This window comes from Cibotium barometz, chromosome 2 (assembly GCF_041138505.1).
Source record: "Cibotium barometz isolate CiBa-2024 chromosome 2, ASM4113850v1, whole genome shotgun sequence".
Lineage (NCBI taxonomy): Eukaryota > Viridiplantae > Streptophyta > Polypodiopsida > Cyatheales > Cibotiaceae > Cibotium > Cibotium barometz.
The window spans coordinates 14,290,628-14,315,861 of NC_141047.1; the positions used below are offsets into that span (position 1 = coordinate 14,290,628).

At 40.8% G+C, this 25,234-nt stretch overlaps 1 protein-coding gene across 7 annotated transcripts; it reads right to left on the reverse strand.

Annotated features, from left to right (window-relative positions):
- Nucleotides 1-1,820: 1,820 nt before the first annotated feature.
- LOC147640683 (zinc finger CCCH domain-containing protein 18-like) lies at nt 1,821-7,570 on the reverse strand. 7 transcript variants are annotated; one of them, XM_086814206.1, is made up of 11 exons: nt 7,024-7,350; nt 5,957-6,936; nt 4,845-5,821; nt 4,576-4,743; nt 4,123-4,302; nt 3,946-4,025; nt 3,598-3,813; nt 3,336-3,447; nt 3,053-3,243; nt 2,805-2,869; nt 1,821-2,630 (listed from the first exon to the last, which is right to left on the reverse strand). In XM_086814206.1, exons 3-11 carry the CDS (start codon nt 5,795-5,797, stop codon nt 2,472-2,474), a joined length of 2,124 nt encoding a protein of 707 aa, XP_086670332.1. In that variant the 5' UTR covers nt 5,798-5,821; nt 5,957-6,936; nt 7,024-7,350; the 3' UTR covers nt 1,821-2,471. The 7 variants fall into 7 exon arrangements, with proteins under 7 accessions (XP_086670332.1, XP_086670325.1, XP_086670359.1 ...); XM_086814199.1 differs by having other exon boundaries at nt 5,957-6,950; XM_086814233.1 differs by having other exon boundaries at nt 4,576-4,683; nt 7,024-7,160.
- Between the last annotated feature and the right edge of the window lie 17,664 nt (nt 7,571-25,234).

Below are 25,234 nucleotides of genomic sequence, written 5' to 3' on the forward strand. Positions count from 1 at the left end.
TTTGCAAGAAAGAGGGCACAAAAGGTTTACTTTGCAGAATAGGACAGAGAAGAAGAGGAGGAAGTACAAAAAGAAGGGGCTGCGATAATTCATCTGCAAAAGCCAGAGAACAGTATGGTTGTTTTACCATATTCTCGATCTGGGCGATGGACTGTAATTGGTTTGAGATTCTCTCTGCTACTCTTTACGATTAATTGCAAGCCTCTAAACTTGTCGAGTATTGTGCAGTACTTGCGCCATGTTTTCACGCACACCAACCAGAGGCTCGAGGCCATTGCCTTCACCATTGCAGCCTCGAGGCCATTGCCTTCGCCATTGCAGTATAAGAGCGCTAATATCCCTCCCGGATATGCAATTTTGTTTTGAGGGAAACCTAGAGGCCATGCAACTGGTTTTTGAGCAAAGGTGGCAGAACATTAAAGTAATGAAATACTGTACATACTCGGCCTTCAAATACTGTGCATACAGTCTCCATTGCACCGCATAGAGTCTCCAATTCACCACTCAACTCAGGAGCCATGGCATTGTGGCAGACGTGGTCCTTTTTAGTAGCCGTCAGTTGCAGGATGATATTTCAGAATTACGTCGTAACATGAATTGATTAACTTGAGTGAAGCCAAATAAAAGAATTATCTAGATGCCACACTTATAAAGCAAATAGGGGCTAATAGGGGCTAATAACGATGAAAAAATCGAATTCATTAATTAACTAAGCAAGAGACATCGTGTATAACTTTATTTTATTAAGGTGGATCAAAAAACTTTAGGTGATTTTATTAGCGATCTTCCAACGGTTGCAACTGCGATTGCGATTGTGCGATCTTCTAACAGTTGCAACTGCGCGATCTTCCAGCAGCAACATGCGAATAGGAGTAATAGGGGCATCCCGATTTATGCGAATAGGAGTAATAGGGGCATCCCGATTTTATGCGATGATGGCCTCATCGTCGACGCTATCGATGGAAGCTTGATGATGGCCTCATGAGTTTGCAGGCTGCTCCACAATTCGGTTAATAATACGAATTGCGAGTCACGCCTTTCTTTCCTCACACCTTTCTTTCCTTTCCTGGTGAGTTGTGCAGATGCTTCGAGTTAGCGTCCCGATTGGTAGAGCTCCCAACTCTACCGGATTAGTGGTAATCCGTACGTGGGTTTCATTGAACTGCCAGTACATAGTGATGATTGGAACGTGGGTTTCAACGTAATGCCGATACATTAGTGATAATTGGTTCCAACGTGGGTTTCATCGTAATGCCGATAAATTAGTGGTAATTGGTACGTGGGTTTCAACGTAACGCCGAAACGTAGGTGATAATTGGTACGTGGGTTTTGACGAAATGCCGAGACGTCAAGCAGTTGCAATGCCGAGGGATTCCAGTGCATGGGTTTTAAAGCCAGGAAGTAGCAGTGAGAGAGATGTGCACACAATGCTGGTAGGGCTCGACATGTCAATGATTTCAATTGACGTGCAAGACTCTCCATTCCAACTGTTAATTCTAATTCATATAAAAAATAACAGGCAAAAAATTGTCCAAAACATAGAAATTCTCATGAAGACAAACCTATTATTTGAATACGCTTTTTTTTAAAAACACTGTATATTTCAATTTTTCTCGCATTTGTATGGGGTATGTCCCTCGGCAGAGGCGAACTGTAAGAGAACACTCTTTCCATTCACAGAAATTCATTTAGTAGAATGCATTTAAAAGCAGGTGGAAGATAATACAAGTATCGCAAATCATAGCAGTCGAATTCCAAGTAAATTATGGGTTATATGCACTCGCCCGTGTGTGCGTGTGTGCGCGCGCGTGAGAGAGAGAGGGGCATAATTTGAAAATTTCTTTCCCATGAGAGATTTACAGCTTTATGACATGGCATCCCAAGAGCATCATATATAGAGAGAAGGGCATTCTAATTGATATGAATAAAGGGTGGTATGACTTTGAAGGAAAGCTAACCGCCCATCCCTTGAGAGGGCCAGTGGGTCAATCCTTGTGTTCTCGACCACCCACATGATCAGTTCTATTTGAACAGTGTTTTTGATATTCTGAAGTGTATCGACAAGAAGTGCGACAGTAGAAACGGGAGCTATGTGTCCTCATTGAGTGTTTGATTTGAAAGCTTAGGCTAAAGCTTTAATGTACTCCGCTAAATAATTAAATCGACTTGACTATTTACATCCTTCTCTTCTTCTTCTTCTTCTTCTTCTTCTTCTTCTTCTTTGCTTCTCTTCATGACCACCTATTAGATAATTTTGCTTTACCTTATATTTTACCATGGGGTTTAAAGGCAACCCTATAGAAAGAACACGGGGAGGAGGGGAGGAGGCCACTTTTTTCTGTAATAATCTCATGCACTTTGAATGTCTAGACCTGCTGCAACCGCCAAAAATTGAGAGGTTCATGTGAGGTCCTGATGGGTTTTTTTCCTTATTTTTTCATGCAAGTGGAAAATTTGGGCTCTGGTTTGAGCTACCAGCTGGTGATCTTTTGATTTGAGATTGCTGCAACCCTTGCCTTTGTGAGAGAGGGGTCGATAACTGGAAGCCCTCTGCTCTCAAGGAGCCTCGCAATTTGGCTTCCAATATGGCGTTGGCATACTGGGCACTCGTCTTTGGAGACCCTGATCACCTGCACACCACACGCACCAGCATTTTCATTAAACAGATTCATGTGATTCTGAAATAATGCGTGCTTCCAGACATTGGACTCTCAGAGTACAGCACTTTCATTAGCCTTGCAAACCAGATTTGGTATTCTGTACGCTTGGAATTTTTCAATCAATGCCATGCCAGAGTCCCTTACCTTCAGTATACAATTAACGCAAAACATATGGTTGCAATCAAGCCGTAGTGGATCTACAAAGAAGCCTGGACAAGCATCATACACACACTGGCTATTAGCATTCCATAGAGGTAACATACACACAGATGGTAAACATTAGCATGACACGCATAAACAGTAGGGGTACACAAAACATTGAAATACATATATGCATTATCTTACACTAATTCCTTAATTTGTAATGCCAAATACGGCTCAGATGGCATTACCCTTGCAAATCCGGCATGTAAGATCCTTGTCTTCAAAACTGGGAGAGGTGGACAGAGGGCTTTCTGACAAGAAGGGAGACTGCACATTCGCGGTAAAGTTGATGTGGTTCTCAAGAGCAGTAGAGGATCTTGTTTGAGCTAGCTCAGCTTTTGGGCTAGCAAAGGGACTATCAGGAAGATTGTGCTCATTACTGGCAAGATTGGACAAACAAACATGAAGTGTGATCAACAACCAAGACGACATTCTACCTGTTGATGGGTGATCATGCACTACAGTGCTTACCTTGGTTGTGTAGTTTCACTCTTCTGTTTGGGCTGCTCGTTCTCACTGGGGTCTCCATCCAAGACGTCCAAGATGTACCCAAATGCGCTAGAAACTTGAATATTGTTAAGATCTGCACAAACAACAATAGAATGTCAATAATAAGGGATGTACTTAGCTTAATCTTTGTGCTTAGAGTGCCCTCATACTTATGATGTGAACTCTAACTGAGGCAGTCAACAGAGAGGCAGGAGTGTAAGATGGAGGACAATAGACCACTGACCATCAGCACCCTTGGCCATCTCACTAGAGGAGCCAAGCCCATTCGAGACAAGCCCAAACTGCCCTTGTGGGGGCTCGGCAGAATGAGATCCTGTTGGAGCGAACAGCCGTGGAGACTCATTGAACTGCAAATCAGCAAAACGCATTCTCTCTAACTCCAGGGCTTGCTCATTAATTTGCCTCCTTAATAGATCATGATCATCAAGAAATTGAATGCCTGCGCATCACGAATCAATCATAACTTAGATTCACATTACATTGATTGCATCACATTTAATGCATCTAATCAAGTGTAGCTCCAGGGCAAAGCAGAAGCAGGACTGAAAGGTGAACCTGAGCCAGCCCACACCTGGAGGAAAGGAGAACTCTCGGCCATCAAAGCTCCGGCTCGGGAGAAACCTGGAGTGATCCCTCTCCACCAGTCTTCGGCTGATAAAATAACCCAAAATCATGGATTAGATGAACTCACTACACCAACAGCAAGCGAAAATAATAGCTTCACCAAAAAGAGGTGGGGGGGATTTACTTGTCATTGTATTTGCTCTTCTCTTTGTAAGGTTTGACAAGCACGCGAGCCCCGCAAATGTAATGAGGATTGCCTTTTGACAGAATTGCTTTCACGGTCTCTGGGTATACGAAGGTGACAAACCCGAACATTCTCTTCTGTTGAAAGGGTATCCTCACATCCTGGACAGGTCCATAGCCCCTGCACAGAGCACAAGAGTCGTGAGGATTAGCATCCATACAGTAATTAATCCGTCAAGCTAAACCACAGCCTCTGTACATAGCACAGCTAGTGAGGGCTGAGCAGTGCAAGGACCAAGATCCACAATAGGGATCAACATCCGCAGCACTCAACTGGCTAAGGAGAGATTAGCAGCATTAATCAATCTAGCAGCATTCCAAGGGACGAAAGGATACGCAAGATTATTCACGCAAGCAACGCTAAACTGAACGAAGTACATTAATAAAGGCACACCTGAAGTATCCTGAGACGTCTTCTTCGGAGAAGGTGCTCTCTGCGGGGAAGGTCAAGTAGATCTGGCGAGAGCCCGGAGTCACAGCACTCAAATCATCTCTTTCGCCCCTGTTAGCAGTAAATCTCAAAGCGTCCTCAGCTAACACAACAGCATGTTGGCCATGAGGTCTGTGTGTCATGGTGCGAGGAGAAGAGGTTAAGAAATAAAGTTGAGCAGAAAACAAAAGCCATTAGGCGTAGAGTGAGATCGGAGTGGAGGGCAGGACTACCTGTCAATGAGCGTGACTGTGTTCTTCAGGCGGGCCAGAAGCTTGGTAAGGCTAAAACCAGCTTTGCCGTGTCGTTGGCTCTCCGTGAGGTAGCCTTCCGCCTGCAGAGTACGCCCGAATCTTTCGTAGTACAGTTGTGGGAGTGAGGCTATGGAGACAGGAGCCCTTCTCCCTCTCAGTAACTCTTCAAGCTCCACTTCCAACCTCTCTAGCGACCCTTGAACCAGGCCGTCATCACTTCGGGAATCACGCTGGCCGTTGGATGAATAAGAGTTGGGAGACACCGGATCCGATCGCACGTTCTGATGCAGAAACCTGCAATTCGATCCGTGCTTGCAATAGCCCCTGCTGTAGTACAGACAGGGCTTCCAGGCGGGAGAGAGGCACGCGCTTTCCGGCGAAATGGGGAAATCAGAGAGCGAAGATGGGCGGCGGGCAGTGGCAGAAAGTGGGCGAGGGTAGAAATTCAGCCCCACGTCAGGGTGGAACTTGTCTGCTAAGATGCTAGAAATCAAGTCGGGGTGAGGGGGATAGCTGTCGTTCAAGCCGCCGGCGAAATGGGGGAGGTGGTGCTGGTGGTGGTGAGGGGTGGAAGAGGCGGAGTTTGACGCCGGCAGGGCTTCGTCGACATAGAAAGGAAAGGGATCAGGCGGCAAAAGTAATGGAGACGGAGAGGGAGATGACGTGATGGAAGAGAACAAGGCAGGGAGGCGGAGAGAAGGTGGCGCGACAGGCGTTTGGGGAGGAGGGGCAGGCGGAAAGGTGAGGCCAAGCTGCTGCTTTGCCTTAGAGATTACTGTTTGGATCTGAGAATCGGAACCCAAGGCCAGCTTGAGCAACTCCTGCTCGCTCTGGTCTTGCAGGAGCAAGTAGCCCATTATCTTGGAGACCATCTCCGGCTCCAGAGATTGTACTCTGGAGTACACCATTCTGGTCACCTCATAAGCATCCATCCTTACAAAACTCTTCCTTCAACTCTGCATCACCACCCATTATCGAAGCTTAGTCTAATCCAAATCTAGAAACGAAAAACACTAGAGACCAGTCAAGACGCAAGACAATTATCAATAGCGAAATAAAAGGGGAGCATTTAAGGCGACAACCAAGCGCACCAAGTGTTTGCGGAACAGCAAGGCCAGCACCCAAAGGCACGTTCGCCTCGCAAATGTCAAACCTTGATTCACCCACTAACATAGACTTTGCAATTTTCGAGATTAGGGTGGTAATTTGGCTACAGAGGGCTTAATTAAGCTTAAAACAGCAACTCGCCATCGGTTCTGTCAAAGCCATCCCCTGCGAGTGCGCGAGCTCCACTAAGCTCAGGAGTCCACATCAGCTCAGCAGCAGAGGCAAATTTTAATGTAGACTCTACAGTCATGCGGCGAGATCAGCCCTTAAATCAATCGCGCTTTCAAGTCTCACAGCTTATCTTGCGGCATCTCTGGCGCTACCATTGCGAAGCCCAAGAGCGAGAGCCATCGCCGCCGGCAAGTGCAAGAGTCTATCACTCAATTGCAAAAAGGCGAGTTCGGACAGCTGTCATGCCTGACAGCATAGCACGTTCTGTATCGACGGTGAAGTGGTGGTGGTGGGATTCCATCTCCCACTTCCATCTCGCACTAGCACGTTATTGTTCACGTTGAAAAAAACCCCCCCATCTTCTCACAGAATTGCAGCCTTACCCTCATCAGATCAGCCGGTAACACAAATCAAATCATAGCCCAGCTCCAACATCCAACCCCAATTAGGATTGCAAAGCGGCCTCAGAGATGCTGTGCAGTGTGGCCTCACTACCTGTCCCGCCCAACAGATGCATTTGGAGCATGCCCACAGTCACTCACTTCCAGCTACAGATCCTATGGGAAGACCGTCCTCCATTCCCATCCTCAAGGCGCAGCGCTCTTACTCAGTTTACGAAGAGTGAACTCTGCACGTCATTTGCTGGCAAAAGCTCCGAATTAAGTTTACGAATTCACGGTATCACGTTTAGAACCACTAAATCCTACGCTAGAGAACCAGTGGTACAGGTCACGCGGACTGTATCTCCACACCCCCACGCACAACCCAGATGTGAGAATTGTCATGATGCCTCCTGCATCAACAATCCTTTCGAAAGATCAGCTCGTACACAGCCTCCAAAACCACAAACTCCAGGACACGACGGGGGAGCAGAACTAACCAGAGGTAGATCAGAACATATCGTGGATCCGCTGCTGCAGCAGCAACAGGTAAGCCATAGAGGTGTAGAGGTACTCATCGCTTCAGCGCGAGTAGTAGTAGGCTGATCAAACTTACAACGGGGAAAAAGCGATCGAGAAAGAAATTCACGCTTTACTGTGAGGTGAAGGGGTCAAAGGAAGGCAGCAGGTGTGAACGTAGCAGGGGCGCACTGACAAGGAGGAGTGAATGATGGCAGGCTAGTGAATAAAATGAGGGTTTTTTTTTTGTGGGCTTTTTGACGCCATAGCCAAAAAGCTCAAGCTAGAGCTCGAGCCAGCCCGAGCTCGAAGCCACGGAGGGGAGGAGAGGTGAAGGAGAACATTTAGCGACACCGCTAATTTGATGCTATTTTGGCAAAACCTGCCAAACTAGTCCCAACCTAGCAAATCTAGCAAAGCCGCGACATTAAACCCCCTCATTTAATCACGGGCCCCGCCCACGTGCGTGGCCCGCCACGCCCCTTATCATGCTCCCATCCCATGCAGCGTTAAACACCGCACGTCTTCCCATTGGCTGCGAATCCGCAATCCCAATCTTCAACTTCTCAGAAACCAATCATAACACTCCACGTATAAGGAGCGGCCCCGCAACTGGCTGGCTGGCACTGACGTGGGAATCTACGTGGGCCCCGTGCTCCTCCAAGCGGAGAAAGCACATTCCAACGCCTGGGAGTGCGGGCCGTCGTGAGGTGTCCGGGTTTGTGGAAAACCGCGATTATTTTTAACGTTAAGGGGAGGTTAAACAATCGGTAATCGTTACGAACTTGCCTTCGCCTTTTCGCTGCTGCTGTGTTGATTCAGGGTCGGCAAGCCTGCGCCTAGATCCCGCTTTTCCCCTTTTTAACGTTCTGTCCACAAGCACTTCCTTTGCACTTCCCATTGTAGCTTCTTGCCTACGTGGCATTGCTCATTGCCACACACTCCCCCCTTACCCCTCTCCCCCCTCTCTCTCTCTCCCTTAGAAAGGCCATGATCCACTAGAGTTCAAGTCCCACCGTTGGTCGTATATGCCCTCGTGTTGCATTCTACCGATGTTAATACCTATCTCTCTCTCTCATCCCCCTCTCTCTCCCTATCCCATCATCCCCCTCTCTCTCTCTCCCCCCCCCACGTTGATCAGTGTTGCATTCTACCAACGTTAATACCTCTCTCTCTCTCTCTCTCTCTCTCTCTCTCTCCCCACCTTGATCAGAATCCACCATAGCACAATAGACCATTGAAGCCCACATGAAATAGTTTCCCATTAGTGTTCCACTTCCCTCCTTTTAGCTCATCATCCATGGGACCTACCTCAAAGTAACCTCTCTCCCCCCCTTTTTTTTGGGTTCCATGTACCATGCATAGAGAATGAGGTTTTTCTCAAAAAACAAAAATATTAACTTGTAGTACAACAAGGAGGTGAAAGATAACACCTAATAAGTTATATTCACTACCATGTATATTCCTTCACAGAAAATCTCCTTCCCATGGCACTAAAACCCACAAGATGGGAGTTAGCCCAACGATCGAGCTCCGGCTCCGAAAGATGGGCATGCGAGACCCCACTACATACGGCGTGGGACATGAAGAAATGAACCAGTGTGGGACATAACCTCCTCGCAATACCAAAAAAAATAAAAAAGCACACTTCATCCATCATCTTGTGTGGTGTTTAAAAGTCGATGTCCAAGGCTTTAATTGAAGGGTAGTATGGCCATCAAGCACTCTCTACACCATGTGTGAATTAAAGGCCTTTATACACCATCTAACATCTCATCATAAGTGGGCAAGTCTTCAAATGATCATGCCATATTGCATGTCCGTGTTTAGTAGACCTCCATCCTTGTCACACTACATGAGAGCTTCCATGGGTAGGGCAAACGTATGAAGCTCCAAGCGAGAAGATGAAAATATTATATTCTTATATAGAAGATTAATTGATAGCTAATTTGTGAAACACTTTTCATTTAAATATCATCTCTTAATATCTATAAAGCTAAGCCACGTTTGGTTATCACTTTCGGCATTCCAAAAGAGAGGGTTTCCAATAACTAATTGTTTGGTTTAGGCTTTAGATCGTGATTTACTTTAAAGTCATAGCCCTTGATGAGTATGCCTTTCGTGGTTGGCCCAAGTGAGTACATTGATTGGAAGTCTATTTTTTATTGGTAGATATCATTTGAACATGTGTAATACTAGAATGATGGGAGTTTTAAAAAATAGCAAACTACAATCAGTTTTAGTAGGAGGCATCTAATAATCCTTCTAATGTTGTTGGCATGTTCATTATCTTGAGATACTTTGGGAATTATGCTTCAAATGTTGTTGGCATGTTCATTGTCTTGAGATGGAATCAACCTTTACTTACTCATGGTCATATTTGCCTTGTGCAATGAAGACACTAGTAATTGGTGTAAGACTATGTGTTGTATGGACGAGTGATTACAAGGAGAAGAATGAGAGTTTTATACATCCACAAACATGTGTAATTTCAATTAATTAAATTACTTCATACACTTTAGACCCATCATAGAACTGCATACCATTGAACACTCTAGACCCATCATAGAACTACTTCATACACTCTAGACCCATCATAGAACCACGTACCATTGAACACAAAAAGTGACCACCATAAAACATGTATAATTTCATTAATTGAATTACTTCGTACACTCTAGGCTCATCATAGAACGACATACCATCAGTGTAAGACTATGTATTGTGTACGGACGACCGATTACAAGGAGAAGAATAAGAGTTTTATACATCTACAATAAACATGTATACTTTCAATTAATTAAATTACTTCGTACACTCATACCATTGAACACAAAAAGTGACCACCATAAATACAAAATTATTCTTCCTCTTCCTACTTGGAGAACACTTTGTGTCCCAAAAATTGATTGCAAAGTGGCAAGGAGGTATACTTATTACTTCTATATAGAAATTCAAGTTGGGCATTAAGAGGAGGTTTCATTGTCACTAGAAAGGGAGACATATGCATCCTCAAGGTCTTTTGTTATTGAAGCTGGCTTCCAATATTGCCAGGTAGTCATGTGGGAGCCTTTATTCATGTCATTGGAAAAAGTTCAAAAAGAAAAGTAATGATATGACAATAACAAATGTACAAATAAACATAAGACTATGACCCCATAATGAAGGTCTACCGCTAGATGGTAATGACCTCACAATGACACTGGTTCAAGAAATCTTGTCAATGATAAATATAATAATTATTTTTAATAATGACAAAGACACTTTTAAACACCGCTAGTATTTCCTATTACTTAACCAATTTTGTAGAGTGTAAAGTTGGGGATGGTTGAGCCGCATCTTCTTATAGTAGTATTAAACAAAGTTACGAATTGCATATTTAAAAGGTCAACATCATTAATGAAATCATTGTTAAAAGTGTTGATTACAACATGGGTGCAACAATGACCATAATGGCATTGGTATACCAATCTCTCACGATTTTTAATTTGTTTCCTTCTTAATTGCTCAAGTTAATTTATTTATCAAGCATATGAAGCATTTCAAAGGCTCAATGCTTAAAATCATCTTGTTTTTTCATGTGTGTAAGCTTGTTTTTTTACTCCAATTGCTTAGGAACCTTTATTTTCACTTTGAAATGTTTAGTGACCTCTTCAACCTAGCTAATGCATACTAGCTAGGCTAAACTTTTGAAGCTTAGGTAGAAGCTCTTTCTTTTGTAGTAAATGTTTTCAAATGACATGATTATACATCTCCACTATGAGAAGAATACTCTCGCAGTGGTTTTAATTTTTTATTTTAAACTCTATATTATACTCTTGTGTTGTTATACACTTTCACACATTTTGTTTTAATTGTGCTTGTTTATATAATCACAAACTGGCTATATTTATTTCTAAAAATTATGTGTACAAGTAAATTTTAAAAATGGGTATAATTGAAATTAACAAGATCCATTAAATTTACTATTATGTAAAAAAAGGTTGAAAAAGGTATATTAATCATGACCCTTGAAGAGGAAAAACTATAATGCAAATTTTATGTGCTGAAAAATGGTTGAAAAAAGGTGGCAAACCATGACCCTTGAAGAGGCAAAACTATAATGCAAATTTTAAATGTTCAAACTTTTCAAGCTACCCCCACGCTTTGCGTAATAATTGCCATGAGCATAATGATTGAAAGGCATGAAAGATTCTTTTGAGTTTTTCAAGAAAGATTCTTTTTACACTAAATCTTGATCTAGAAAGAGTTGTGAAACAATCAAGATTATTTATTTAAAATGTATGTATTTATCAATCTAAATATGTGTTTTAGACATGGTATACTTTACATAAAGATTGAACTAGTCGTAGTAATACATAAATTTATTTAAAATTTATGTATTTATCAATCTAAATATGTGTTTCAGACATGGTACACTTTACATAAAGATTGAACTAGTCTTAGGAAGCTCAAGATGGTTTATCCTTTTGAAACTTATAATATGTAATTTGAGAGTTGATGAAATATTTGAAATCATCAGTAAAAGGACCTGTGAAATAAGTGTATTTTGTCCCATGCCCAATGGACTGGATTCCTCTTCTAAATCCGTCACTTTGAGTGGTACCTTGGGCTTGTGTGGAGAAACTAGTTCCTCTCATGGATCTCCTAAAAAATAGTCGCTAAAATAGGTTGAGTGTAGCAAAGGGAGATTTTAAGATGCACTTGCATATGGGGGATGGGCCTAGGCACATGGGGCTTAGGGGAATTTACACGTGATGTTAGGGCATGTGTGCCTTAGGACTATAAAGAGTGTAGCAAAGGGGGATTTTAAGATGCACTTGCATATGGGGGATGGGCCTAGGCACATGGGGCTTAGAGGAATTTACACATGATGTTAGGGCATGTGTGCCTTAGGACTATAAAAGGCACCAATCCTAGGACTATTATGCCTTTTATGACCTTTTGATATCTTTTATGACTATTATGTCCTTTCTTGCAGCTCTTTTATGGCTGATTCATGGCAGTCTTTTCATGTTTAGGTGGCTACTCTATATGATGAGCAGCACATGTGTGTACTCCATGCTAATGAGTACAACCCTAGATTCCCTTCATTACATTGGTATCACAACTCTTGGTTTTAATCTTGGTGTTTTGATTAGAGAGCGATTAAAACTCAATCATTTTCAGACTAAGTTTTATAGAGTTTTTCAAGATTGGTATTATCTTGATTTATTAGATTAACAATGAGATTATTATTAATTGTTTTTGAATCTATGCTAATCACCATTTTAAAAAAATCATATTCTTTGAGTTTAGTGCAGAGTTTTCTTGATTAGTGTTTTTTCTTCCTAAATCTATATAAACCTTAGTTTCCTTCTATATTTGCCTACTTTTTAGGGAATCTAGGATAGTTTGAAGGGTATTAAAGATTGCAGTTCAAGTCTTGGTGGTTTTTCATTAAAAAAGTGTGCAAATTGAAGATTGCAATTTTGTTGAAGATTTAAGTAGATCTATGTGAACAGTTAACAGTTCTATATAGATTTAAGTAGATTTATGTGAAGATTGCAGTTCATTTTATGCAGATTTCTGTGTAGTTAATAGTTATGTAGCAAATTTATGCAGATCTATGTGAAGATTATAGTCATGTTGAAGATTTTATATAGATTTCTATAGTAGATTTATGTGAATAAATTACAATTCTATTGAAGATTTTATACAGATTTTTGTGCAGTTAGTAGTTCTATTGTAGATTTGGACAAAGTTAATTATACAAATTTCATGCAGATTTCTGTGTAATTAGCAAAGTTTACTGTGCAGAGTAAAATTTCAAGAATCTTAGTGTAGATTTTTAAAGTTTGTAAAGATTATTGTGCAGAATTGAATCTTGGTGACATTGAGTGATTCTTAATCCAATCTTTTAATCATGGTTATATCTTACAAGAATTTGGTTTCTTTAAGAGAAATTACTAAAAACTTCAAGAAAATAATGAATATTGCTAAAAATTTATGCAAGAAAGCAAGATTATTGAATCTTGGTGACAATAGTACAAGATTATGCCAACAACTGTTGATTGAGGGCCATTAAGATAGTTTCTTGATTAAGAAAATGACTAACTATAAGAATTAGTACTAATCTTATGATTAGTGATTAACCTTGGTGAAACTTGACAAATTATAATAGTTTGGACAGCTTATTGATCAAGAAAGTGATTTACAACAATGGCTAGTGCTAATCAATGTGCTTAGTACTAATCTTGGTGACACCTTTGCCTTGAATCAGTTAACAGCAAAGCACGTTGTTGATTAAGTTCTACACACTTGATTAACAGTTGTAAAAATAGCCTAATTAAAGACCTTTAAGTGGAATCTCAACTTAATCAAGGTAGTTAAGTGGCAATTTTGTAACTGTTGGTGGATCAAGATCTCTTGGGATAGTATTTTGATCAAAGATTAATTGGCATCTTCGTGCACTAATCTAGAAGAAGATCACATACGAGAGGTACAGTTACGGAACATAACAGCAAAGCTCTAAGTTCAATGAAAGTGAGTGCATCTCAGTGCATCACACTTGGCTGAATATCATTGAGTTCTTTGTTGGGGTTCGATCAAGTGAGCGTTTCATTAAGCTTTTGAGCTCTCAACTTTGGGATTGCTAGAATGGCAGCAATGTGAAGAAGAAGAAGAAAGCTAGAAGTATGAAGAAGAAGAAGAAGAAGCTAGAAGTATGAAGAAGAAGAAAGCCAATAGTGTGAAGAAGAAGAAGAAGGCTAGCAGTGTGAAGATGAAGAAGAAATCGAGGTGCGCGAAGAAGAAGAAGAAGAAGAAAGCCAGCATCATAAAGCTCTTTGAGCTCTTAGCTTTGGAGTCGCAAGTGGTGGCGGCGGCAACAACATGAAGAAGAAGAAAGTCAGCGCGTGAAGAAGGGAAAATAAATATGATCTACAAAAGAAAAAAGAAGGGCGCCATTAAAACCTTAGGGTTTTCTTTTATCTCTTTTCACACTCTTTGTCCACTTAAGACTTCTTTCAATACACATTCTATAACCAGTTGCCCAGCCCATTAGCTTCACCATTAACCCCATCCAATTTTCTTGCATTCACACATCCTCTACACTACTCTTAAAAGCAATTGTTTTCACACGTCCTCTACACTAGTCTTATAAGAGGTTGTTTTTATACAAAATATGCATATGTACATTTGGAGAGGATTGGAGGTCTAATTGCACATATTTTTAGTGATCATGCAGGTGAGTGGAGCATATTTTTAGTGATTTGTTGGGGATTGTTCACGTGACTTGTACGAGTGTCCTACACTCTTGAGCCACCATGATTACATTCCTAATAGTGTATAGATTATATCGATAAGGATCTAGATGATGATGATGATGTATCTTATACTCATACACATGATGATGCATTGCACACACACACACACACACACACACACATGATGATATTGATGTATCACACACACGTGCACATGATGATAGTGATACATGTGCACATGATGACATCGACACATATGCACATTGTTGAGAATCATGGATCGAGCTCTCCTAACTACACATCCTAATCACACACTAATCTAATCTAATGACATGGCTAATCTAAGGTGGATAGAAATGAAGGAGACTCATTGTGATGAGTGTGTGCTAATTAAGTTTGGACTTAAGTTCAGTTAGGTTACAAGATAGAAACTTGTACTCATAAAAAGACTTGAGATGTTGTGCTTATATTCCATTACTTGAAATGTCCTCCTTTTATATTCCATTACTTGAAATGTCCTCCTTTTATATGAGGTGAGTACAACTTAGCTTTTTTCTTGCATGTGGGATAATTCTCACTTAGTGATGTGCCTTCTCACACTCACTCTATACTTTTCTTGTGCTTTGTGGTACCATTTTTCTCAACAACCCCCCTTTGCTGCCAAATCTTTGGGCTACTCAAGGTGGTTGGATGTCAGTTACAAGATGAAGTTTGACTTTCTACTTTCTACATTCCCCTATGTGTTGTGAGCAACTTTGGCTTATGTCCTACTTTGGCACTTTCCCCCCTTGATGGTGACTTGACCTATCTTTGAGGCCTAGAGGTCATCCCTAAGAGTGAGGTTACAAATTTTGGCTATTTCTTTTATCTTGGCTACATCATCAGTGCCAGAGGGTAGTTACAAGCACTTTTTGTAGGAAGTAGAGTTTTTTAATTTTTGTTTATTTATTTTTTTCACAACAAATTATGTTTTAAGAGATACAAATAATTTGGTGATTGCCAAGTTGATGATGATATTGTTAATGAAGCTATCATCAATGCTAGTGAAGCCCAAAACATGGTAGTATTTGAAGGATATAAAAGCTTAAATATAAGCTTTCCATGTGAATTACCTCTAAACGAGGGAAAGGTTTATTACACCTTGATGGCTCTTTATTATTATCATTTAATTATTAATTTTTAAAGGTTTTCTACCTTATCCTTCCAATTGAACGGCGTTGGCGATCTCGTTCTTCAGCAGCCTTTGAATTGGTTATTTTCTCCTTCGCTTGCTGGTGTTCACATGCATCGGTGCACTGCTCTTTCTTTGTGCAAACGCCCTTGCTTCTCGTCTCTGCTTTGCTATTGTGTGTGCTTTTGAGGCATATGCTTATGCTTTGCTGATGACGATGAATGCTCTTGTGCTGCTCACGTTTTTCTACGTTGTGCGCTTTATGGAAGCTTCTCGTCTACCTCTGCTTCTTCCTGTCGCGCTTTGGGTCGGCTGGTTTCTCTCTTCGCTGTCTGCTATGCTGTCTTTCTCTTTGAACTTCTTCAGGAGTCCGCTGTGATCTGCCTGCTCTGCTGTTCTCACCGCCTCACAAACTGCGCTTGCTTTCTCTCCTCAATGGTGGCCACGTGGAAAGTTTTCTTAAGCAGCACAGCACGTTGGAGCCCTTATCCACTTATGTATTGCCTTGACAAGCTACTTTAGAAAAGAGCCTACATTGTATACATTGTAGGAGCATGGATCCGAGTGATGCCTTGGATTCCTGGCCTGTGCGCCTCCCTGAAGCTGAAGGCTTTAAGGTTCAAAACCTTTCTATTGCACTGAAAAAACGCCTGCTACACCAAAGGTTGTTGCATGGATGCGCAACAGAGTGAGATGTCCCTCTTCTCTCACACACCTAACGAAAACCTTACTCTGAAAAGGTCTAATCACATGTTTATGGAATCCCTAATTTCTTTCTAATAAACTGAACCTAAACTGGGAAAGCTACACCCAGGCTCTAATACCATGTTGAGAATCATGGATCGATCTCTCCTAACTACATATCCTTATCACATACTAATCTAATCTAATGACATGGCTAATCTATATGGTGGATAGAAATGAAAGAGACTCATTGTGATGAGTGTGTGCTAATTAAGTTTAGACTCGAGTTCAGTTAGGTCACAAGATGTAAACTTATATTTATAAAAAGACTTGAGATGTTGTGCTTGTATTCCATTGCTTCATATTCCATTGCTTGAAATATCCTCCTTTTATATGAGGAGAGTACAACTTAGCTTTCATGTGGGATAATTCGCACTTGGTGATGTGCCTTCTCACACTCACTCCATACTTTTCTTGTGCTCCATGGCACCATTTTTCTCAAAACACATGATGTTGATGTATGTGATAGTGATATATGTGAACTAGATCATGTGGGCATGATCTCAAGGGCAGGGATGGCATTTAGCATTACAAGTGTTGATACACCTAGGCCTACCTACCTACCTTCATAGGGATCATAGTTTGCCATTAAATGATCTCATGGATTAGCATTCAATTAGTGATCCATCCATTAGCACATATAGGAGGTTAGTGATACTTTGCATGTGGAGTCACGAGATACCACTACTCCTAGTTCTAGGAATTTCACATGTGGATGCATTCATGATACCACTACTGCTAGTTCTCATAGTTTACTTGGTAGTGTTTATGTGGGTATAGTGCATATATTTAAGTAGTCAGGTATTGAGCATGAGTGTAGTGATGAATTTAATGAGGTGAAATCTTGTAGGAGACACATGATTATACATATGGATCTAGAGAGTTTTACATTTGCCTTAGACATTTTCTTAGTTTCAATACTAATAAAGATAAACCCTACCTATGAGGATTACTTCACTGACCTTGGAGATTCCATGATTAGTGACTCTGTGGAAGCATCCACTTATCTCTTATGCATGGATAGGTTATCAGTCTCTTCAGTGAACGATGACACTTATTATGATCTTGTTTATCATATTTTTACCTTAGAGGATCACACATATTTTTACCTTGGAGATTCCATGATTAGTGACTCTGTGGAAGCATCCACTTATCTCTTATGCATGGATAGGTTATTAGTCTCTTCAGTGAACGATGACACTTATTATGATCTTGTTTATCATATTTTTACCTTAGAGGATCACACATACATAGAGAGATTTGCAAATGAGGATTTGGTGCATAGTTTAGATTATGCCCATACACACATGGATAAGGGGGATCATGCCTTGGATGTTTCGAGTTGTGCTACATCGAGAACAATTGGCAACGATTCCCATCTGACTCTGCATGATGCTGACTACGAGCTATGTGCATTTAGATACACCTGCAACACAATTTGGTCTTGGCCTACATGATGGTTCTTTTGTGCTAGAATAGTTTGACATTCTGAATACGAGTTTTGAGGCCATTTTATGGATATCTTCAGTGCTAGATTCACATTATGACTACTGAGGAGGATTTGCTAGTTGTTAGTCTTCCTTCAACCCAGGAGGATTTATGGCTAGCCTCACCATCGACATTGGTCTCCCATATTTATTGTTTGACCTAGGTGGTTGGAGGGCCGTTGTTTTGGAGTTTGTATGGCTCAAATTCCCATTTGATCCTATGATTAGCCTCATCTTCAACATTGGTCTCCCATATTTACCATTTGACCTAGGTGGTTGGAGGGCCATTCTTCTGGAGTTCACATGGCTCAGATTCCCATTTGATCATGGTGGTTACATGATTTGCCACATCTTCGACAGCATACCACCTTCCTTTCCATTCGACTCAGGGGTAGATCATGTGACTTTTGTATTGACATCAGTGCGACTCATGTTTTTGGCATCCATTTGCTATGACATTGACACTTCGTCATGATTTTGGCATCTATTTGCCACGACATTGGCACACTCATGATTTTGGCTTTTGTATATAGCCTTTTGTATGTGTCTTTTGTGCATGACCACCCTTCGATTTCGAGGATGAAATCATTATAGGAGGAGATGGTTTATAACAAAGGGGGATTTTAAGATGCACTTGCACATGGGGGATGGGCCTAGGCACATGGGTATTTACATGTGGTATGCTAGGGCATGTGGGCCTTCGGGACTATAAAAGGCACCAGCTCTAGGACTATTGAACCTTTTATGACCTTTTGATATCTTTTATGACTATTATGTCCTTTCTTGGAGTTCATGCTTCTATGGTTAATTCATGGTAGTCTTTGCATGTTTAGGTGGCTACTCTCTACGATGATGAGCAACACATGTTTGTACTCCATGCTAATGAGTGCAACCCTAGATTCCCTTCATTGCATTGAGTATTCACGATCAAAATTGTTAGGGGTTGTTGAAATTTGAGCATAATGATGAGCTATGGTGGATCATACACTAGAATCAACATGATTAACAAAGTGATTAAGAAATAATTAAGACGTAATTAGTGAATAATTAGCAAATAGATTAATGTAGGCATGGATACTCAAAAACCAGCAAATTCTCATTAGGGCTATGCCTCAATTTATAGATTTTACATCAAGCATCAAATCCCATTGATTTCTCCATGATTCACTCCCAGAATATCTCCACCTTTTACCTGATTCTCTCCACCTCTTCTCTTTTCCCTGAATATCTCCCAGAATATCTCCACACTCCTAAATTCCCTCATGCTACCCATTATTCTCTCCCAGTAGATTCTTCTCACCTTTTCACAGGTTCTTTCACAATTACATCTTCTCTTTTACAGCCTCTATCCAAGAGCTTGTTCCCACACACACCCTATTCACTTGTATATTTCAACACCTCCCCTCAAGTGAATAATCCTAGTACACCTAGACCCTATACCAAGTTTGCCTCCCTTTACTTAGTAGTCCGCGACCAGTGTCTACTCCTCCCCTCAAGTTATCTCAGCACACCTGGACCCTATATCAAGTTTCTCTCTTACTTGATAGCCTGCGACCAGTGCCTTAGATCCCTAAACTCATAGTCCTTGACACTCTCTCTCTCTATGTGTCCAAGGCTTACTATAGTTGCCCGCGACCTTGACTAAAGTGCTCACACATACATCTATCTACCACGTGGCCTACATCATCGGGTGGCTCAGAGGTGGTTTTACTTTATTGGGGCAGGTTACATTGGGTTGTGGGGTCTCTCTCTCTCTCTCTCTCTCTCTCAGAGATTTTCACATGGCTCCTCACTCTTTGGAGCCTCACATCTTCTCTTGTCTTCAGTCTTCTTGTCGTGGCAGCATCTCTCCACGTGTCCGTCTCTTCTTTCAGTCTTCTCAGGGCAGCTTCTCTTCTTGGGGCAGCTTCTCTTCTCGTGTCCATGTCTTCCTTTAGATCTTCTTCTCGGTGTGGATCCTCTTCTTGGAAAGAGATATTCTTCTTCTTCCATGGCTGGGGCCATGAGCTCGTCTGTCAGGTCATTTTGCTCCATGTGAGCAACATGTTTCAATGTTTTGCTGACAGTTCCTTTGGGCTTTTTATGTTTATTTTGTATCATTATGCAATGCAAACCCAAATTTATGCGGGAGGTCTTACCTCTTGCCTTATTCTGGACAAGGGCAGTGTCTGTTCCCATTTTTACACTGATGCAATGTGCCCAATACATAATGCGTATAGCATCCATTCTCATGCACATTCCAAATGCAACTCTGGCTGTGAATAATCTTGAATTTGAGTGAGATTTACAGGCATTAACCAAGGGTTAAATGCAAAATGATGATTTTCACAAATTCATCAGCACAATTTTCCCAGAAATTACATTAAATTAAGGGTAACCAATTTGTACGGGATGGTTGGAGTATCAAACCAACTCCGATTTGAAATCTGAAGTTATAGGGATCTGTATCAGATACCTAATGGTTAATTTGGACCCTCAATTGCACCAAAATACAGTGATTAGCACACTGATTAGCAAATTAATGCTCTGGTTTGTGTGTAGAAAACAGAGTATGCGGGGAGTCCAGATCTGGTGCCTTCCACTTCAAATGAGCTCAAATGCTTTCAAAGGCATCAATAGCAATGAGTCTAGTAGAGGATTAAGCCAAGAAACACAAGATTTGACCAAATATTGAAAGCTTAATCTCTGTTTTACCAAAGTCACCTGCAGATTTGATGAAGAGCTTGGATCTCAATGTAGACTTGATGAAACTCAATTCTGTCTTCACCAGCTTGTAGAGCATGCTTGATTACCCCTTGGGCTAAGAGGAATTAGAGACCTTTGATCTGTGGAAGTAGAAATCACCAAATCATCTCAGAAAAACGTAGCTTTTTAATCAGCGAAAATCGGGAGCTTCCGTGGGCGGTTTGCGGTTCTGATTCGATGGGCTGGAGCTCCTATGGGTTAGCTAGCTTGTGTTAGAAGCTTATGCCCCAATTCTTTGTGTGCAAGGTGCTAGAGATCCTCCACTGGCTGGGGGTGAAGGGAAAGATGAAAAACTCACTAAAAATTGATTTTTTTGCTAATTACCTACTAATCCTAATTAATTAACTAATGGGCTCATAAACCTGGTTGATTCTAGGCATGGCTCTGATACCATGTTGAAATTTGAGCATAATGATGAGCTATGGTGGATCATACACTAGAATCAACATGATTAACAAAGTGATTAAGAAATGATTAAGACGTAATTAGTGAATAATTAGCAAATAGATTAATGTAGGCATGGATACTCAAAAACCAGCAAATTCTCATTAGGGCTATGCCTCAATTTATAGAGTTTACATCAAGCATCAAATCCCATTGATTTCTCCATGATTCACTCCCAGAATATCTCCACCTTTTACCTGATTCTCTCCACCTCTTCTCTTTTCCCTGAATATCTCCCAGAATATCTCCACACTCCTAAATTCCCTCATGCTACCCATTATTCTCTCCCAGTAGATTCTTCTCACCTTTTCACAGGTTCTTTCACAATTACATCTTCTCTTTTACAGCCTCTATCCAAGAGCTTGTTCCCACACACACCCTATTCACTTGTATATTTCAACAGAGGTTCCCCTTTTATTTGTGCTTGGATTCTCAAACTAGAGTTCCTTTGTTCTTCTCGTCTATGGGTTTAGATATTTAGTCAGTATCTTTGGAAGTTATTCTAGTCACTTCAACCTTGTGACTTATCGTGGAGTTACAATTCTTTCATCAAGTGAGAAAATGATTACTCCCCACCCTAGCCTAAGCTACAATGAGTGTATAATTTTCATGTTGGGAACTTATTAGTTACCCACATTGATCCGTGCTCCAAGGTGCTGCTTCAATTTGGTCACTTACTCTCCTCATCGGCTTTGCCACAGTGTGTACTCACCGTTGTTGCTCCATCACACGAGATGTCTCACTCTCTCACACATAAATACAAGGGAATAAAAGGCAGAACACAAAATGGAATACTAGCATAAGCTTACTCTCTCACACCCTACACCACAAGTAAGCCAAGAGCCTTCTCTATTATGTGTAAGAGTGTACAAAAGTCACTTATATAGCAAGACCAAGTGTTCACATTAGGTCGGGCATCCATAAAAAAGGCTAAAAAATATTGTGGCTTTATAACATTAGCTAGTACATGGACTGCTTAAGTTAGCAAGCCTTTGACTCAAAACGTAATAAGCCTTGGACTCAAAATGTAACAAATACCTTACATCAGGTAATTACAAAATGGGGGCTCAAAATGGCTTCACATGCCCCCCTTCCTACTATAGGTCTTGGAAGCTAAATAAGGTTTAGTTTGTTCTCCTCCCATAAACCTTTATAGACATCTTTTCACTTCTAGATGTTCCTTGTGACTCGAGACAGAAGAAGCAGTGGGAAGTCCAAAAATTGTTTCAAACATATCCTTGAAGGTTGTCAAGTAGTAAGTTGATAGGTGTCTACATGGCGAAAGTATGAGAGTATTCCAGCTTGATTGGTTCATGTGTTGAGGTCAAAATTTAAGTTATTGAGTTCAGCTTGCTCATAGTAATCTCTTGGATGATTTATGAGCGTTATTATCAACATGAAGAATTTGTAGTGGCAATGGTTACCCCATCTAGAAAGGCTTTCCACTACTCATACACATATTCTAACTGCTCTTTAGGTTTTATTGTAGAGAAAGCATGGGAAGTTATAAAAGACTAGAATCTGTTTCCCTTAGGATGATCCCTTATCAAATACTGGGAATCTATTTCCCTTAGGATGATCCCTTATCAAAGTATGGGAGGTTATAAAAGACATGGGAGTTTGTTTGCCTTTAGTGTGATCCCTTGCGATGAACTCCTTTGTGTTCCATCTTCTTTTATCTACATGTAACATGGTTGTATTTGCATGTGCCTTGACATTTATACATATGATTATAATAATCTTTTAGACATAGGTACTTGATCTCCTCCAATGTGGCTGGACTCCATGACTATGGATCATCTACTTCTGGGTGGAAGCATATTAATGTGATGCAAAAAAGCATATCCATGGACATTGCTAAAACAAGAAGCCTTAGGTGCAACTTTTGAAATGTTTTCAATACTAATATTTTAATATACACCTCCCTTTAAAAAAAAAATTGAGTTACATGTGGAGTCATTTCCTTAAAGATTATTTAAATTTTTGAATATTCTCCCTCCCTCCCCACTGCCTTAACTCTCTCTCTCTCTCTCTCTCTCTCTCTCTCTCTCTCTCTCTCTCTCTCTCTCTCTCTCTCTCTCTCTCTCTCTCTATTCACTGCAATAATATGGAGTGTGAAAGAGGCAAATTTGCAGAGAATAGAATGTTTTTTGAGGAAGGTATCATGGACTTGTTTTTCTTCATCTTTGAACAAATTTGTCTAGATTGTTTGTTGTAATGCATGTTCTCTTTTTATTGGAAGGTATGTAAATGGGAATCTACACATTAAATGTTCAACTTTTATTGTGGAAGGTATGCAAATGGGATGCATAACATAAGGGTTCCATTGGTGGGGGGAAAGGGATTCAAACTCTCTTGCTTTGACTATTTTCTCCAAGCAAGGGCATAGTCTTGGAGGAGGTACTTTTTGCACTTATTAATCTTTACGGAGTGGTGTATGTAATACACTTTTTCATCGAGTTTGAATTTGTAATATCCCTTTTCTTTGTAGGTTTGTTGTCCTCCCAAGGTTGTAGGAGAGGTCTAGGGCATATGGACCTACACAATCCTACCATCATCAGGCAGTATGAAGTTGCAAAGAAGAAAAAACAATGGGTTCAAGATAAGCGCAAGAGGGAGGTTGAAAGCATGAATGCTTTTGCCATTGATGAAGACACAAAGTGGAGGATTTGTACTGAAAACAGTGAAGTTTTTTTATGCCAAGATAGTATGCATGGGGAAGAAGGTTAAGCATAACATTTTCAGCTTGATCATTCAACATCCTTTAGTGTAAGGATTTAAAGAGCAAACATCACAAGAGGAAGCTAAACTTCAAAAAGCTCTCATAACACATTTAGTAGGGTTAAGTAGCCCACTAACAAGGAAGAGTTATTTTTTAGGCAAAGCACATTGTCAATGTTGATGAACTCAACTCAAGACATGCATGTTTCAAAAGTCTGAAGAGTCCTTCAAGTTAATAAGTGCACCCTATACTTGGCAAGGTCACGGGGGCGAGCACATGCTCAACTAGGATGTTTGTCGAATGAGAGTTAGAATAAAGAGCTACATCAAGCACCTAGTGTATCTTCTTAAATGAGCCTCGGGTATGATCTAAAAAATCAGTGCTAATTAGCATAAGATCTATATTACTAGTGCTAATTACTAGCATAAGGCCTATATTACCAGTGCTAACTATCATAAGACCTATATTACCAGCGCTAACTAGCACAAGACCTATAGCTTTGAGTATTAACTAGCACCTGTAGCACCTGTAGCTTTGAATTCTAACTAGCACCTATAGCTTTGAATGCTAACTAGCACTTATAGCTTGAGTGTTAACCAGCACCTATAGTTTTGAGTGGTAAGTAGCACCTATACCTTTGAGTACTAACTAGCATCTGTAGCTTTAAGTGCTAATACATGCATCTTTGAGTGCTAACTCTAGCACCTATAGCTTTGAGTCCTATAACTAGCATTTGCATCTTTGAGTGCTAGCACATGCATCTTGAGTGCTAACTATCACCTATAGCTCTGAGTGCTAACTAGCACATGTAGCACGCTGAGCACTAGCTAGCACTTGCAACTCTTAAATCACTAACACCAAGAGGTAACTATAGCACCTACAGCTTTGAGTGCTAACTAGCACCTAAAGCTAACTAGTAGCTCTTGGTGCTAGTTAGCACCAAGAGGTAACTATAGCACCTATAGCTTTGAGTGCTAACTAGCACTTAAAGCCTTGACTGCTAACTAGCACCTAGAGCTTTGAATGCTAACTAGCACTTGCAACTTTGAGTGATACCTAGCACTTTCAGCTTTGAGTGCTAACTAGCACCTGTAGCTTAGGTGCTAACTAGTAGCTTTTAATGCTAACTAGCTGCTCTTACTACTAACTAGCAGCTCTTACTACTAACTAGCAGCTCTTAGTGCTAACTAGTAGCTCTTAATGCTAGCTGGTACCTAGAGCTTTGAATGCTAACTAACACCTATAGCTTTGAGTGCTACCTAGCACTTGCAGCTTTGAGTGCTAATAACTGGCACCTGGTCGCTTTTTGAGTGGTAACTATAGTACCTGCAGCTGTGAGTGCTCGTTTCCACCTTGAGAGAAACAAGGAAGGAAAGAGTACCACTCTGAAGATTTTTTAATACATGGAGACACTTGACAAGTAGGGAAATAAGAATAAGAGAAAAGATATTATGTGTAAAGAAATGCAATGTTATGAGTTTCTTCTATTGTTGAAGAGCAAGCTCAAGTTTTTCATCTCGCACGGTGGCAAGGTCTACAATTCAAGTGTTGTATTCTCAAGTTTCATGTTGATGTGGTTTTGTCAGTAGTGGACTTTGTACATAACTATACCTTCAAGGAGAAAAGTGTGAT

Excerpts from the sequence above, each read along its gene's own strand:
- LOC147640683 (XM_086814212.1), bottom strand. The coding sequence starts at position 5,797 with ATGGATGCTTATGAGGTGACCAGAATGGTGTACTCCAGAGTACAATCT. Across the intron at positions 4,303-4,575 it reads GACGTCTCAGGATACTTCAG|GGGCTATGGACCTGTCCAGG; the intron begins GTGTGCCTTTAT and ends TGCTCTGTGCAG. Across the intron at positions 2,631-2,804 it reads GCGTTAATTGTATACTGAAG|GTGATCAGGGTCTCCAAAGA; the intron begins GTAAGGGACTCT and ends TGTGGTGTGCAG.